Source organism: Protopterus annectens, chromosome 2.part1 (assembly GCF_019279795.1).
Source record: "Protopterus annectens isolate FY-2018-M chromosome 2.part1, PAN1.0, whole genome shotgun sequence".
In the NCBI taxonomy this organism is placed as follows: domain Eukaryota; kingdom Metazoa; phylum Chordata; order Ceratodontiformes; family Protopteridae; genus Protopterus; species Protopterus annectens.
In genome coordinates this window covers 259,936,767-259,950,241 of record NC_056729.1, presented here as the reverse complement: position 1 = coordinate 259,950,241, position 13,475 = coordinate 259,936,767, and the positions used below count along the sequence as shown (strand labels likewise).

At 40.6% G+C, this 13,475-nt stretch overlaps 1 protein-coding gene across 6 annotated transcripts in view; it reads right to left on the bottom strand.

Annotated features, from left to right (window-relative positions):
- Positions 1 to 13,475, bottom strand: part of PPP3CA (protein phosphatase 3 catalytic subunit alpha) — a 2,125,362-nt gene that overhangs the window by 79,002 nt on the left and 2,032,885 nt on the right. For all 6 annotated transcript variants that reach the window (XM_044062110.1, XM_044062111.1, XM_044062112.1 and 3 more), the window contains one exon: positions 5,075 to 5,159. In XM_044062110.1, the coding sequence (XP_043918045.1) occupies positions 5,075 to 5,159 (85 nt within the window). The remainder of the gene's footprint in view (positions 1 to 5,074; positions 5,160 to 13,475) is intronic.

The window sequence follows — 13,475 nt, the reverse complement described above, 5'->3', positions numbered from 1 at the left end:
GAATTATCTTTGAAAAAACTTGAGGATGCAACTTCCATTCATGTGGATCTGTCATATTTCTGCTTAGATTGTCTGCCAGCGTGTTTTTCTTGCCTGGCAGGAACTGTGCTTGAAGCTCGATTTGCAATTCTAGAGCCATGTTCCAAAGAGACATGGCTAGCCTGCATAGGGGGTATGAGTGGGCTCCTCCCTGTTTGTTTATGTACCACATTACTGTGGTGTTGTCTGTCCTTATCAATAGCTGGCCTGGATGCAGCAGGTCTTTGAAAGCTATAATAGCATTTATAACTGCTAGCATTTCATTTTGATTGATGTGTAGGTGCTTTTCCTTTTGGGACCATCTGCCCTGAATGCACCGATCTGTCATGTGCGCCCCCCAGGCGTAATCCGAGGCGTCTGTTGTGATAGTTTGACTTGCTTGAGGCTTGCAGAATGGGAGACCTGTGTTTGTTTGGCATGCTTGAGCCCACCACAGAAATTCCTTTTGAAGACATGGAATTAGTGGTATTATTGTTTCCAAGCTGTGGCTGTGCTGAGACCATAGGTTTTTCAGGTACCATTGAAGTTTCCTCATATGCAGCTTTGCACATGGGATTAGTAGGATGCAAGATGCCATGAATCCCAGAGCCTGCAGGATTTTCCTTGCAGTCAGCCTGGTGAAAGTTGCCAGTTTTCTGAAGTACTGAGTTAGTTGCCCTTGTTTCTCTGGCGTGAGGTAGGCCATCTGGGTGTTTGTATCCAAGTTGGCACCCAGGAAAATTATTGTTTGAGAGGGTATTAGCCTTGATTTCTTTTTGTTGACTGTGTATCCCAGGGAATTCAACAACCTTACTACAAAAGCCAGATGTTTCAGAAGTATTTGCTTGGATCAGGCAGTCATCCAAATATGGGTATAGTTTTATCCCTTGCAGTCTGCAGTAGGCGATTACTGATGCCAGGCATTTCGTGAACACACTGGGTGCAGTAGATAAGCCAAAGGGAAATGCAGAGAATTGATAATGTGTTGAACCTGCAAGAAATCTGAGGTATCTTCTGCAATCTTGTCTGATTGGGACATGCAGGTATGCCTCCTTGAGGTCCAATGTTACCAGCCAAGACTCCTTGCCCAGCATGGGAAGAAGCTGCTGTAATGTGAACATCTTGAATTTTGGCACGAGTAAAAATGTATTTAGGATGGATAGGTCCAAAATAGGTCTCCAATCTTTGCCCTTCCTTGGTACCAGGAATAGTCTGGAATAAAAACCTTGACCCTGTTCTTGTGCAGGTACCTCTTTGAATAGCTTTCATGTCCATGAGATCTGAAATTTGTTTTTGTGCCTCTGCCCTTTGATTGTGTGGCAGGTTTGGCATGCCTCTCATTTTTGGAAGGGTGTGAAAGTGGAATCTGTAGCCTCTGTCTATAATGTCCAGGATCCATTTGTCTTTTGTGACAATATGCCAATTTTTTGAAAATAATGCCAGTTTTCCGCCTAAAGGTGCTGCCATTTGAGCCTTGCTTGGCATGCAAAGGGGAAAGTCATTGGTTCTGCTTTCTGAATGGCTGTGAACTATCCTCACCACCTCTTTGTGTAGGTGCTTGCCATTGTCTGCCTCTAAACGATCCTTGAGAATGTCCTCTACCCCTCAGGTGCCTGTATCTACCTCTTTGGGGTCTGTCCGTGGCTGGAAAGGACCAATTTTTTGAAGGCCAATTTCTACTGAAACGTGGAAGTTGTACCAGTAGGAAATCTTTCACTGTTTGCATTGATTTTGCCTTTTCCTCCATTTTCTTTAATACCTCCTCAGCTTTAACACCAAATAATACATCTTTTTGCAGAGGTGCATCCAGTAATTTAGCTTTGACATGATCTGGTAAGGTTTGCTCTTTGAGCCAAGCATGTCTACGTATGACTGATCCTGTAACAGCAGCTGTACATGAGGCCTCTAAAGCATCAAAACCACATTGCAAGGTATGTTTACCTACTTGTTCTGCACTATGTATCAAATCCTGCAACTCCTTCAAATCTGGTTGTTCAGGTTGTGACATTTTGCTTCTCAACTGTGATAACAGAAACTGTTGGTACTTTAACATATGGAACTGGCAGTTTAACGCCCTCATGGATAAGGTGGCCAAGGTGTATACCTTTTTCCCCCACCTTTCTAAAGCTCTGGAATCCCTCTCTGAAGGTAAAGGATTTTTAGCAGTGGAGGCCTTAATTCCCTAGGGGCCCTGTGAGATAGTTTCTGGGTCAGCCGCATGGCTTTTGTATAGGAATTGGTGTGAGTCAGGAACCCGGTAATACCTGTCGGCTTGACTGAGGCTGGAATTAAAGAGTCTGGGTTAAGGCAGGACTCCGAATGCACATCATCAAGGATATCTAAGACAGGGGGTATATAGCCAGAGGCCTGTGCTGAGGGAGCAAGAGAAAATCCCTAAGCCTTTTCTTGGAGTCTGAGTACTCTTGACCTTCCCAGTGGAAGTGTTCCCTCAAGGTATGCAAGGTTTCCCCAAAAGAGTAATCCTCAGGGGGGGAGACAGAGGGAATGGACTCCTCTGCATCAGAATCTTCAAAAGGGTAGTAAAAATGTTCCTGGTCATCAGAATGTTCTGAAATAATGGAAGCCTGGTCCAAGGAGGGGGATTCTTCCTCCACTCTGGTCCTTTTTTCTGGGGGGGGGGGGGGTTGAGAACCCCTGATAAGAGAAATTAAGTCCTCAGCCATTTTGAGCATCTGCTTTTTAGGCATGGGGCCTTGAGAAGGGCCCTGTGGAGTTTGTTTTTTAGAATGCATGGCTGCCTTAGACTTAGTGAAAGCCTTGATGGAAAAAGAAGAGGAAGGCCTGAAGACACCTTGAGAGGAGGCAGACCTGTCTAAACTCTGAGTTTCACCGCCAAGAGTGGCTTCAGTATCTGTAGTCGGGGTGTGGGCCGAAGAGCCTGCGACCTCGGGTACAGAAGACACCGCCAATGAAGTGTCATCAGTAGTCAGGGGCTGCGTAGGCACCTCGCTGAGAACCGGACCACCTGTAGTCAGCTTTGGCGTGGTGTCGGTAGAGGCCACGGACCTCGTGTGTCGGTCCTTATCTTTGCGTCTTTTAGTCAAAACTGGAGTCGCGGAGTATCCGACGACATTATGTAGTTAAATCTTTTGCCAAAAAAGTGCTGGGCGAACTCCGCCCGATGCTTAATGGTGTGTTTGTTGAATGTAGCACAAAAACGACAGGCTGAGACGTCGTGGTCTGGGCCTAAGGATGGAATGCAGAGGGAATTAAAATCCTTATGCGGTATTTGCTTCCCACATGAAATACAATTATTAACTTTGTCTGACATCGGTCTGAGGCAAGAAAAGTTTCCCCAATGGGGTACTTAGCTTTCAAGAAGACTTCGGTTGCAGATATTCGTAATCTCAGGAGCTGGCCGACCGGCACTTGCGAACTGCTTCTGCTTCGGGCACCGCGCGGCAAGAAAGACTGAAGAAAATGGCGTTGACTGGTTCTTTTATACCCCTGTCGCACTGACGTCAGGGAAGAAGCGACGACAACTGACGCCGGACCTAGACTTTGGAATTCGGCCGACCGAGGACCCACCTGACGGCAGGAAAACCCATCTGTTATGACTGCAGCTGTATGCACGATGAACATCTGCAGAAGTCTGAGCTAAGGTAGTCGGTCTGGCTCTGGTCTCATGTTGAAGAGAGGAGGCGTCAGAAGCCGGTGCCTGCATAGCGGCTCCGAAACCATCTAAGGCTGGGACAGATGGAGGGTCTGAAGACAAGATAGCAACATGTAGCATGGAGGACTCCGTAAAGGTCTCAGCAGAGGCCTGTGGCTGAAATTCTGCGGACTGTAGGGGCTGCAAAAGCACCTCAATAGCTACCGCTGGGCCGATGACCAATTTCACCGGCGCGTCATCAGCAGCTTTAACCCTAGGTCTGTCGCGGTCCTTGTCCTTGCGTTTCCTATGTATATCCGAAGTTGGGAGACTAGAAGACGCCATACTGACGAACTTAGGCCAGACTCTGAAATGCTTATATAAAATCTTAGCTCTATGGCGTATGGTACGCTGGTTGAAGGAAGCACAGAGATCACAGTTAGGGACGGCGTGCTCAAGGCCCAAACAAGTTATACAGTAGGAATGAAAATCACAGTGAGGAATCTGTTTTCCTCAGGCAAGACAGTTATTAACTTTATCTGACATTCGTTAAAGCAAGAAAAGAGGATCCCCAACATGGTACTTATCTGAAGGTGTCTTCAACTTGGTAGTCGGAAAGCAGAAAGAAGGTAAACGGCCGACCGGCACTAGTATGAATTAAATCTTCTTTGGGCTCCACGGCAAGAAAGACTGAGGAAATGGTGTCAGCCACCTCCCTTTATACCTGACGTTCTGACATCAGTTTACAACTGACGGCAGCTGATGTCATATATCAAGGACTCTGGTATTCGGGCTGACTGAGGGCTACCGGGAGCCGGACAACCCATATGTTAGGACTGCAACAGTGAAACATGAAGAACATCCATTAATATATGCAGCTGCAGGCAAATAGCCTGGCAGTTCTAATTGCATTTTTGAAACAGCGATGTTCACCAGAGCTGGCACACTGGAAATGTCTACATTACCACATCCTGTCGTATTACGTTGTTTCAAACTCCATCACAGCTTGGATCAATAACTAGTACAGTGACAAAAATGCTTTTCCAGAAGCAATATACAATTTGAGGCAATTAAGATGCTCATACCCTTTAAATCAAAATATTTTTTCTCCTTCCTTATATTATTACTACTAGTTATAAAATACAATAAGTGAGTCATCACACAATCTAGGAAATGTATGCTGAAACTAAAAGAACATACCTGAAACAGCATCAGAGCTAAAACAGGCAATACTGCATTCTCAGACTTTCAACTATACATCACACAAAACAGCATGATTACTACAGTACACCTCACATGCAATGCTGTGCCATTTGTGGCACTTTCAGTGCATCATTCACACTATAACAACTTCTGTCGAGTATCATCACTGCCAAAGCAAAAGTAAGTTTTCATAAGTACTCAAAAAAAAAAGAGAAAAAAAAAAGACGCATAGGTCCATACCTCAGAACAGAAAATACCCTGGCCATCTTGCCAATTGCACGAATCTTGTTCTTGATTACTTCTTTTCGGGCAGCAGCTGTTGCTCCTACACATTTAAAAAAAACAGACATTTGTAATTTCTTTTACTACAGTCTATTAATAGTACCCTTACCATGTAACATTTGACTTTAGCATTTCTTTTTTATCATGTTCAATAAACAAGATTGGCAATGCTGTCTCACAGTGCAGATTAATATCAATAACATTAAATCATGAAACAAAATACTAAATTACTGGAAAAAACAGATCAAGTATCTAAGCATAGTGCAAATGAAGATCAACAAACAGGTCTTTGTCACAGCATGTTTTAGGAGCATAAGCCATTTTCTTTAAGTTAGACTGAAGCTTTCTCCAGCAGTACAGTTAGGAACAACACTAAACTCACCCACACCTACATCCACAATGTCGGGGAGGGGGGGAGTTTACAATTAATTGAAGAATACTGTTATATAAACTGATGAATATGAATATGGTTACATGTGGTCTGAAATGCTGGTTAATCCTAACTAGTACATTTCAACTAATGAAAGCCCAAGAAACCAATGACTGAGAGCTAAGTCAGATATATGCACCAAAATACACAAGACTGTCAAGATATGTGTCTTTAAAATCAATGAAATATATAAATCAAACACATTAGGAGCCAATGTCTTACCTTGCTAACAGAGAAAATAGCCACTGTGTTTTATTTATTTAATTTTGTCTGAAAATAGACCAAATAATAAACAGTTTGCCAGTAAGTTTAAGACCTGCAGCAAACAGATTTACAAATCCCCCTTGACAAACTTGGTGAGTAAAAAGAAGAGAAATAAATCATACTTCGAAATATAAAAATGTTAATTTAAAATGACTTAAAACAAGCTAGACCACACTGCATACATAAATCACTACATCTGTAAGCCTTATGAGCAAGCATCATACCATATATTCTACCTCAGTGGCTTTTAGGATACAAGTAACCTCAAGCAGGTGGCCACCTGTTCAGAAATCTAAGTGTGCTATGTACAGAATAAATGGTCTTGCATCCTCTTTTTGGGGGTAGACTGCAAAGAAAGAAAATGCTTATAGACCCAAGAAGTGAAATTTGAAACATGCAAAGAAAAACTGTACATATTTGAGTATGTTCACTGTTGCTGTGGTAACAAAAGTCTGTTCTGCCTCAACTTCCAGAGCTTTTCATCCTCCCCTTCCCAGCCGTGTGAACATCCTCCCATCCAAATGTTAGCACATTTGTTGTATAAGAGGAATGCCCATCTGTGCAATATTTAGTTCTTTCTTGCAGCTGTCAACTACAGGGGTCTGTACTTAAGAGCAGAAACCTCCGAAGTGGTATATGTCCCCATGAATGACGGCCTAAGCAGATGGACCCCCGAAAGCTCCAGACACTAAATCAAATTGAGGGGGGGGGGGGTATTCTATAGTGGAAAAATAGTGGATAGGTAAGTACTCTGGTGAATGGGTACCCACCCCTATCCCAGGATGTCTACAAGAAAGGAAAGAGAGAGGAAGAGGGAGGGGAAGCTTACTGCAACTAAACATACTCACATATTTACAATAATGGAAAGTTGCTAACACAACTGTACTGTTTTACTGTTCACTAGGAAATTTCCTAAAGCTTATGTACCACTGAGGGGTTGGCCTCAGAAGAAATGGTTTGCAAAAGACCTTCTAGGTATGGTTGTTGCAAATCCCACCCCAGTGGTACAGGTAATGTCCATGTTATAATGGTTGGAGAAGGTGTGGGCAGATGACAAGGTAGCTGCTTCTAAGATGGCCTCAGTGCTGACCCACCTACACAGAAGCAGTGGTGGCTGATGTGGTTCTCTGGAAGTGGGCTCCAACATGGGTTGGCAGATACTTGCTATGGAAAGGGAAACCAAAAATATAGTAAGCCGGCCAATTTAGAGATTGTTCAGAGACAAGCCTGCTCTCCCTGCTCTTTGCAAACAGTATGAATAACTGCTGATTTCCTTTCTGCTCTAGTCCTTTAGAGATAAAATCTCAACTGCCACTGCACATTCTGGGTGTGCACGATCCGTAAACCATTGTTATGTAGGGTAGTATAAAACATAAGGAAGTTAATGGTCAGATTTAGATAGCCTTCTGTCACAACTTTGGGCAAGCAGGTGGGATTGCTGCAGAGCTTTACCCTGTCCTTACGGAAGGTGAGAAAAGATTGTTTGCACATGAGCACCTGCAAGTTCTGATATCCTTCTGGCACATATAATGGTCATTAAAAAGGCAGTCTTCTAGGCCAAGTATCTACCTTGAGAACACAATCCAGGAGGTATAAGCAAATGACTGATGTAAGTCATTCTTTTTTGTGGGATACAAATAACCTCCGAAGACTGCTAACCCACATTTTTGGGGGACCTGATCACCGTCATAAAGCTGCAGTTTTCTGGAGTGAAGGCATGGATACTCATTATCCTTGTATACAACTAAAAAAATAAAATAAAATAAAATAGACAACCAAAAAAACACAGGTCAATGAAAAAATATTCAATAATCTTGGTGCCAATAAGAGACTGAAGAAAATACACTTAATTTAAAGCAATGCCTTCAAATTGCACTCCAAATTTAATGTGTGGTTAATTAGTTTATTGGGGGCTTTATATGAAGTTTTTTTTTTATCTCTTGAAGGCTTTTGTCGAGGCGCTAAGATTATTAAATATTTCTTCACTGACCTGTGTTTTTTTGGTTGTCTATATTATCCTCATTATCCTTGTCTACAGAAACCACACTTCATGGACAAGAAATTCCACTTTTTTTTTTTTAATACAAACTCTAAAATGTATGACTATGGCCACAAAGTCACTTGTTGCATCATTTATTTCAATGCAGGCTTCCTAGAAGGGCATTTTCTGGAATGGGTATAGAATATTCCCTGGAAGAATAAAGCTTGCTTCTGTTTGGGAAGCAGTGGTACTCATACTGGAACAGTTGTAAGTACCTGAACATGTGTCTGTAAGGGAGTTAGCAACAAGTACTCCTGTGTTAATGTGAACTGTAATGGACACACAGGATCAGGCAGGAGGAGGCCAATACTGGAATCAGTGACACACTTGTCCAGAAGAAGCCTGCGGTACTGCAGCAGAGAGGGATCAGTGACCAAAGGGATGGAGCAACATTTACCCATTCAAATACTACTAGGAGATAATATTCAACTAATACTAATGAACAAACACTCTGCTGTGACAAGAGTATGATGCAGCATAATATGGCGCAAACAACATTTACAATTGACATCTTAAGCCTGCATCAAGCATAAACAGCAGCCTACCTGGAAAAAACTGCAGCAATGTCCAGTGGAACCTGAACAGGCTTCCAAACTTGCATCATCTCCGGTGCCTAGCGAAAGGAGAAGCTGCAAAGTGCTCTGCAAATACCTTGAGGTTATCTGGATGATTTGGATTGTGAGAAACTCTAGATAATCTGCCTGAAAGTCCCTTACCTACACCAGAGATGGACTATTAGGAAAAGAAAGAAAAAGAATCGGGAATGACAGAATGTTCAACACTTGTACTGACCCTTGTGTTCTTGCTTTAGAAAATTTAGATTTCATCTTACTTGCCTGATATCATAATCTGTGCTACTCCTTTGAATGAACTGAGAAACGTGAACAAGGATCAGACCCTAGATCTAAACTTGGTTCCATTTTTTTGTAATGTTTTTGTCCCTGTGCTTGCCGACCATCAAGCCTCCCCTTCATATACCTTTCTCCAGTGGAGGGGTACATCATTCAGACAGCCATGAGGGTGCTTTGTGCTCTCACCTGCATTGTCCAGGTGATGACAGCCTCTCTCTATTTTTAGTCTAATCATACCCCTAGTGTTACCAAGAGCAATTCTATCACCACAAATACTGCCTATGCCTCCTTGTCTATACTTTCCCACATGCGCAAAAAGGGGTTACCATCACAGCTTGAATGGCTATGCACATGCCTTTCCTGGCATCAACATCCATATGAAGATCCTCCCACTCTGTAGTCAAGATCTGTCACTAAAGCAGTGCCTCAAGCTAGGTGAGAATCACCATCCCACCCCCCAGGATGAGTGTACCCACTGTCCCTGCCTGTGTTGTTAAGCACCCAAGCTGGTAGTCAAACTTCAGTCAACCATGCTGTAATTGAGCTTTATGCTGCTATGCCATCAGAACAGGCTCACTTCATTACAGACAGAAAAATAAAATAGCTTTATAGACTAGTAAAACAAAACAGATCCCCGACTTGAAAGGAACGACAGGTTTTATTCACAAATAAAATCACACTGACTAAGCGCTTTCACCCAGAAATTGGGCTTCTTCAGAGTCAGTCTAATTCAAGAAAATCAACATTTTTATAGCAATTAACACCACTAAATCACATCATTAAAAAGTTACAATACAAATAATTAACCTTTTAGCACTTTTCCACTCACAAACCTAGCAACTGCTGCAAAAAAAACTACTATAGCCTAACATAATTAAACCATAAACATAATTAATTCTAAAACAGTGCAAAACTTCATAAAAATAAAAAATTAAGCAATTTCAAAAACATTGTTTCCCATTAATTAATTATTGACCAGATTTAATTAAATGTTATATGAACTGGGATTTATACTTCAAAACACTAGCTACAGAGATATTCTCATTAATGCCAGGTGCTATAGTTGCATCCAGGCACAGTTGCTATAAACATTCTCTCACTTCGAGTAAAGTTTTCATATCACCTCCCAAATCTTTTTTAGGCAACCTGTCGATGACAAAAAATAAAAACTTGTTGTAATTAACACAGTTCTTACTATGATTAAATAGGGCAATTGTAGACTTCCTGTTTTTTATGTCCCTATTGTGTTCCAATATACAGAGCCTTAGTTTCCTCGTGGTCATTCCTGCATAAAATGCCATACATGATAAACATGTGGCAAAATATACCACCATGCTAGTGTTGCAATTACAGTACCCTGGGCATTTTAATGTTCTTTTGTAACTGTGAACTTGCACATAGGGTCTGTCATTAATGAATCTGCATACACTACATGTACCACATTTTTCCCATCCATGAAATGTTCTGAAAGGTGCCCACTGAACCTCTTTCTAACAAATCTTTCAAATTCAACCCCCTACTGTTAATGAACCTCAGACTAGGACCTAGTGTGTCCTTTAAATCTTGAGTAAATACACTGTCCCATATCGTGTGAATAATGTTCCTAACTTTTGTTCATGTGGGATTAAAGTCCAACACCATTCCAATACAGTTGTTCGGACTAGAATGAATTATTTTTGTCACTACCATTTAATGTAGTATAACGTCTACTAACATCCAAAAGAACAGGCCTAAAGTCACTACACCTTCTTTTCTCAATTTCATTACTAAGCTTGGTCAACAAACCCATAGGATATACTCTGTTTTTAAACATATCAATAAGCTTTGACAATTCATCTTTAAAACAGTCTTCCTGACTGATACGTCTTGACACTTAAATCATCTGCCCCTTAACCACATTTTTCTTTTAGAAGTGGGGGTGGCAACTCTCATAGTGTAAAAAAAGAGTTGCTGTATGTTTTTTTACTATAGATATTTGAATGAATTTGACCATTTTCTTTCTAAAGAAGAATGTCCAAAAATTATATTTTGTCTCTATCAATGTGACTTGTAAACTTAAGAAAAGTAGTCGTGCCATTCAGATAACCAATAAACTCTTCTAGGTCCTGCTTGGAGCCCTTCCACAAAATCAATATATCGTCCAGATAACGTAAACATGTCATCATTTTTGACTTATAAATTGAGTTGAACACATTTTGCTGTTCCCACTCAGCTAACACCAGGTTGGCATAAATAGGAGCACCCATGGCACCCATCACAACCCCAGTCGTCTGCTTATAATGTTCACCATCAAACAAAATGAAGTTGTTAAATAAAACAATATCCAACAAATCCACTAGCAGACTTCTTTTAACCTGATGTAAATCACTATACTTAGCTAGACTACTGCAGAAAAATTCTAAACCAGTGTGGTGGGGGATCACTGAAAATAAGCTAATGGCATCAAATGTCACAAACCAAAAGTCATCAATAAGATTAAAATTAATTTTCCTAATACTATCAAGACAATGTCATGAATCCTTTAAAATGTGCAGAACTTTGTCCAGTATATTTTTACAAGTAATGTCTATGTATGATGTTAGGGGTTGAGTTTTAGAGCCCTTAGCTGCAACAATGGGCCTAAATGGAGGAGAATTAACATTCTTATGAATTATGGGGATACCAAAAAAAGAGGGGATGATAGGATTTTCCACTGAAAGATATTTTAATTCCTCGTTAGAAATTATGCCCTCACACATGAATTCATACAGCTGCCAATCAATTTTGGTGTAGGCCCTTTGTACATCAAATCTGGACACCCTTTAATAACACTTGCATTTTACATGCATAGTCGGTGTTTGTCATGATGACAACCCCCCCCCCATCCTTGTCTGGTTTCATAACTCTGTAATGGTTACTGTGTGTAAGCTGTCTCTGCACTAGTTAAATTATCATTAGACAATTTTTCATGTTCTAAGCATCTTCTTATCTGGGCTCACTTCATTACATTTTCGCTAACTTCTGGTTTAGCAGTAGGTTCTAAACAGCCTTTGTATATCTCTTTCATGCACAGCTTCTTTACATTCTTTGTGAAAGGTACAAAATTATGCAATATGTTTATATCCTAAACAAAGCAACAAAAGTAGTGTTTTGTGTCATGAAACTATTCAGCTGTTGGTAAGAAACACTGTGGTCACCCATTATTTGAAAAAACAATGCAAAATAATAAAAAAAAAATATATATATATATATATATATATATATATATATATATATATACACACACACACACACATATATATACAGTGGCTATAAAAAGTGTACACACCCCTGTTAAAAATGCCAGGTTTTTGTGATATTAAAAAATTAGACCACAATAAATCATTTCAAAGCTTTTTAACCTTTAATGTGAACTATAATCTGTACAGTTCAATTGAAAAACAAATCTGTTAGGGGAAATGTATAAAAAATAAAAAGTACAATAAGCTGGTTGCATAAACCCTTAAACTAATACTTTGTTGAAGCACCTTTTGATTTAATTACAGTATTCAGTCTTCTTGGGTACACACCTGCCATCAATTAAAGACACACTGATTAACCCCAAATAAAAGTTCCATTGTCCTAGTAGGATTTTCCTGACATTTACTCAGTTGCCTGCTACAGCAAAAGCCATGGTTAGTAAAAAAAAAAAGTCTGCATATCATTGCTAGAGCCTTCCTGTGTCCTGAAAGAGTGCTCTTCAAACTATCTGGAGACATACAGAGCTGAGTATATTTTTCTGGCACTTCAGAGTTGTGCACTGGTAATTGTTGTTTGACTAATTTTATATCACTGCTGGCTGACTTCAGAGTTGTGCACTGTTATTTTTGCTTCACTGTTTTCCCATACCTACCCTCCCTATTCCTGTGTTGTTTAAACTTGGAGGTTTTTGCAGTTCACCCACTGTAGATTTGTTCTGGGACACTCCCCCCAGTCCCATCTCTTTACCTAATAGACTCCTTCTGCATTTTTAGTCATTTTTAATTTAACTGCATTTTTTAAAATGTTTGGTCTAACATTGTTCCATACTCAAGTGTGCTAGCTTGCACTGCATTTGAATTGTTTTGACTGCTGTTTTAGCTACTTTTCTGTATATATATATATATATATATATATATATATATATATATATATATATATATATACACACATATATAAACATTCCTTTCCTGTAGCTAGTGTAGTCCAGATTCAGATTTGCTGTGTCCAGGACTGTGTGTGGGCTTCTGGGCCCCCCCAGGCTTTCTGTGTTGGGGGAAGGCCTTCTGGCTTGTCGGTGGGAGTGGTGGGCGCTGGGTAGCCTATCTGCCACATAAGGAGTGGTTCTGGCCCAGAAATTGTAGTTATTGGCCATTTGGGCAGTTTTTCCATCTCTCTCAACTTTCTGATTAAAAAGCCCCATTTGCACTTGTTTCCCCCCTTTCCTGTAACTAGTTTAGTCCAGATACAGATTCTTACTTTTAGCACTTGAATTTGCTTATTCGTGATCAGCACTAAATAACCTACTAATTGCTACAGCACTTAACCTTCCTCATTACCTAGAGGAAAACAGTTTTGGTACTTACTTTCCTCACTTGCTTAGAGAAAAACAGCTCTTGTACTCACTTTACTCACTTACCTAGAGGAAAATAGTTTTTTTTATTCAGGCATGTCCAAGGGTCAGCTCCCAGTGTTCTCTCCTGTCTATCTGATGAATCTGGGCATTTCGGGGCAATGCAGAAATTGTCTCATGTACACAGACAACCCTCTCCTCCT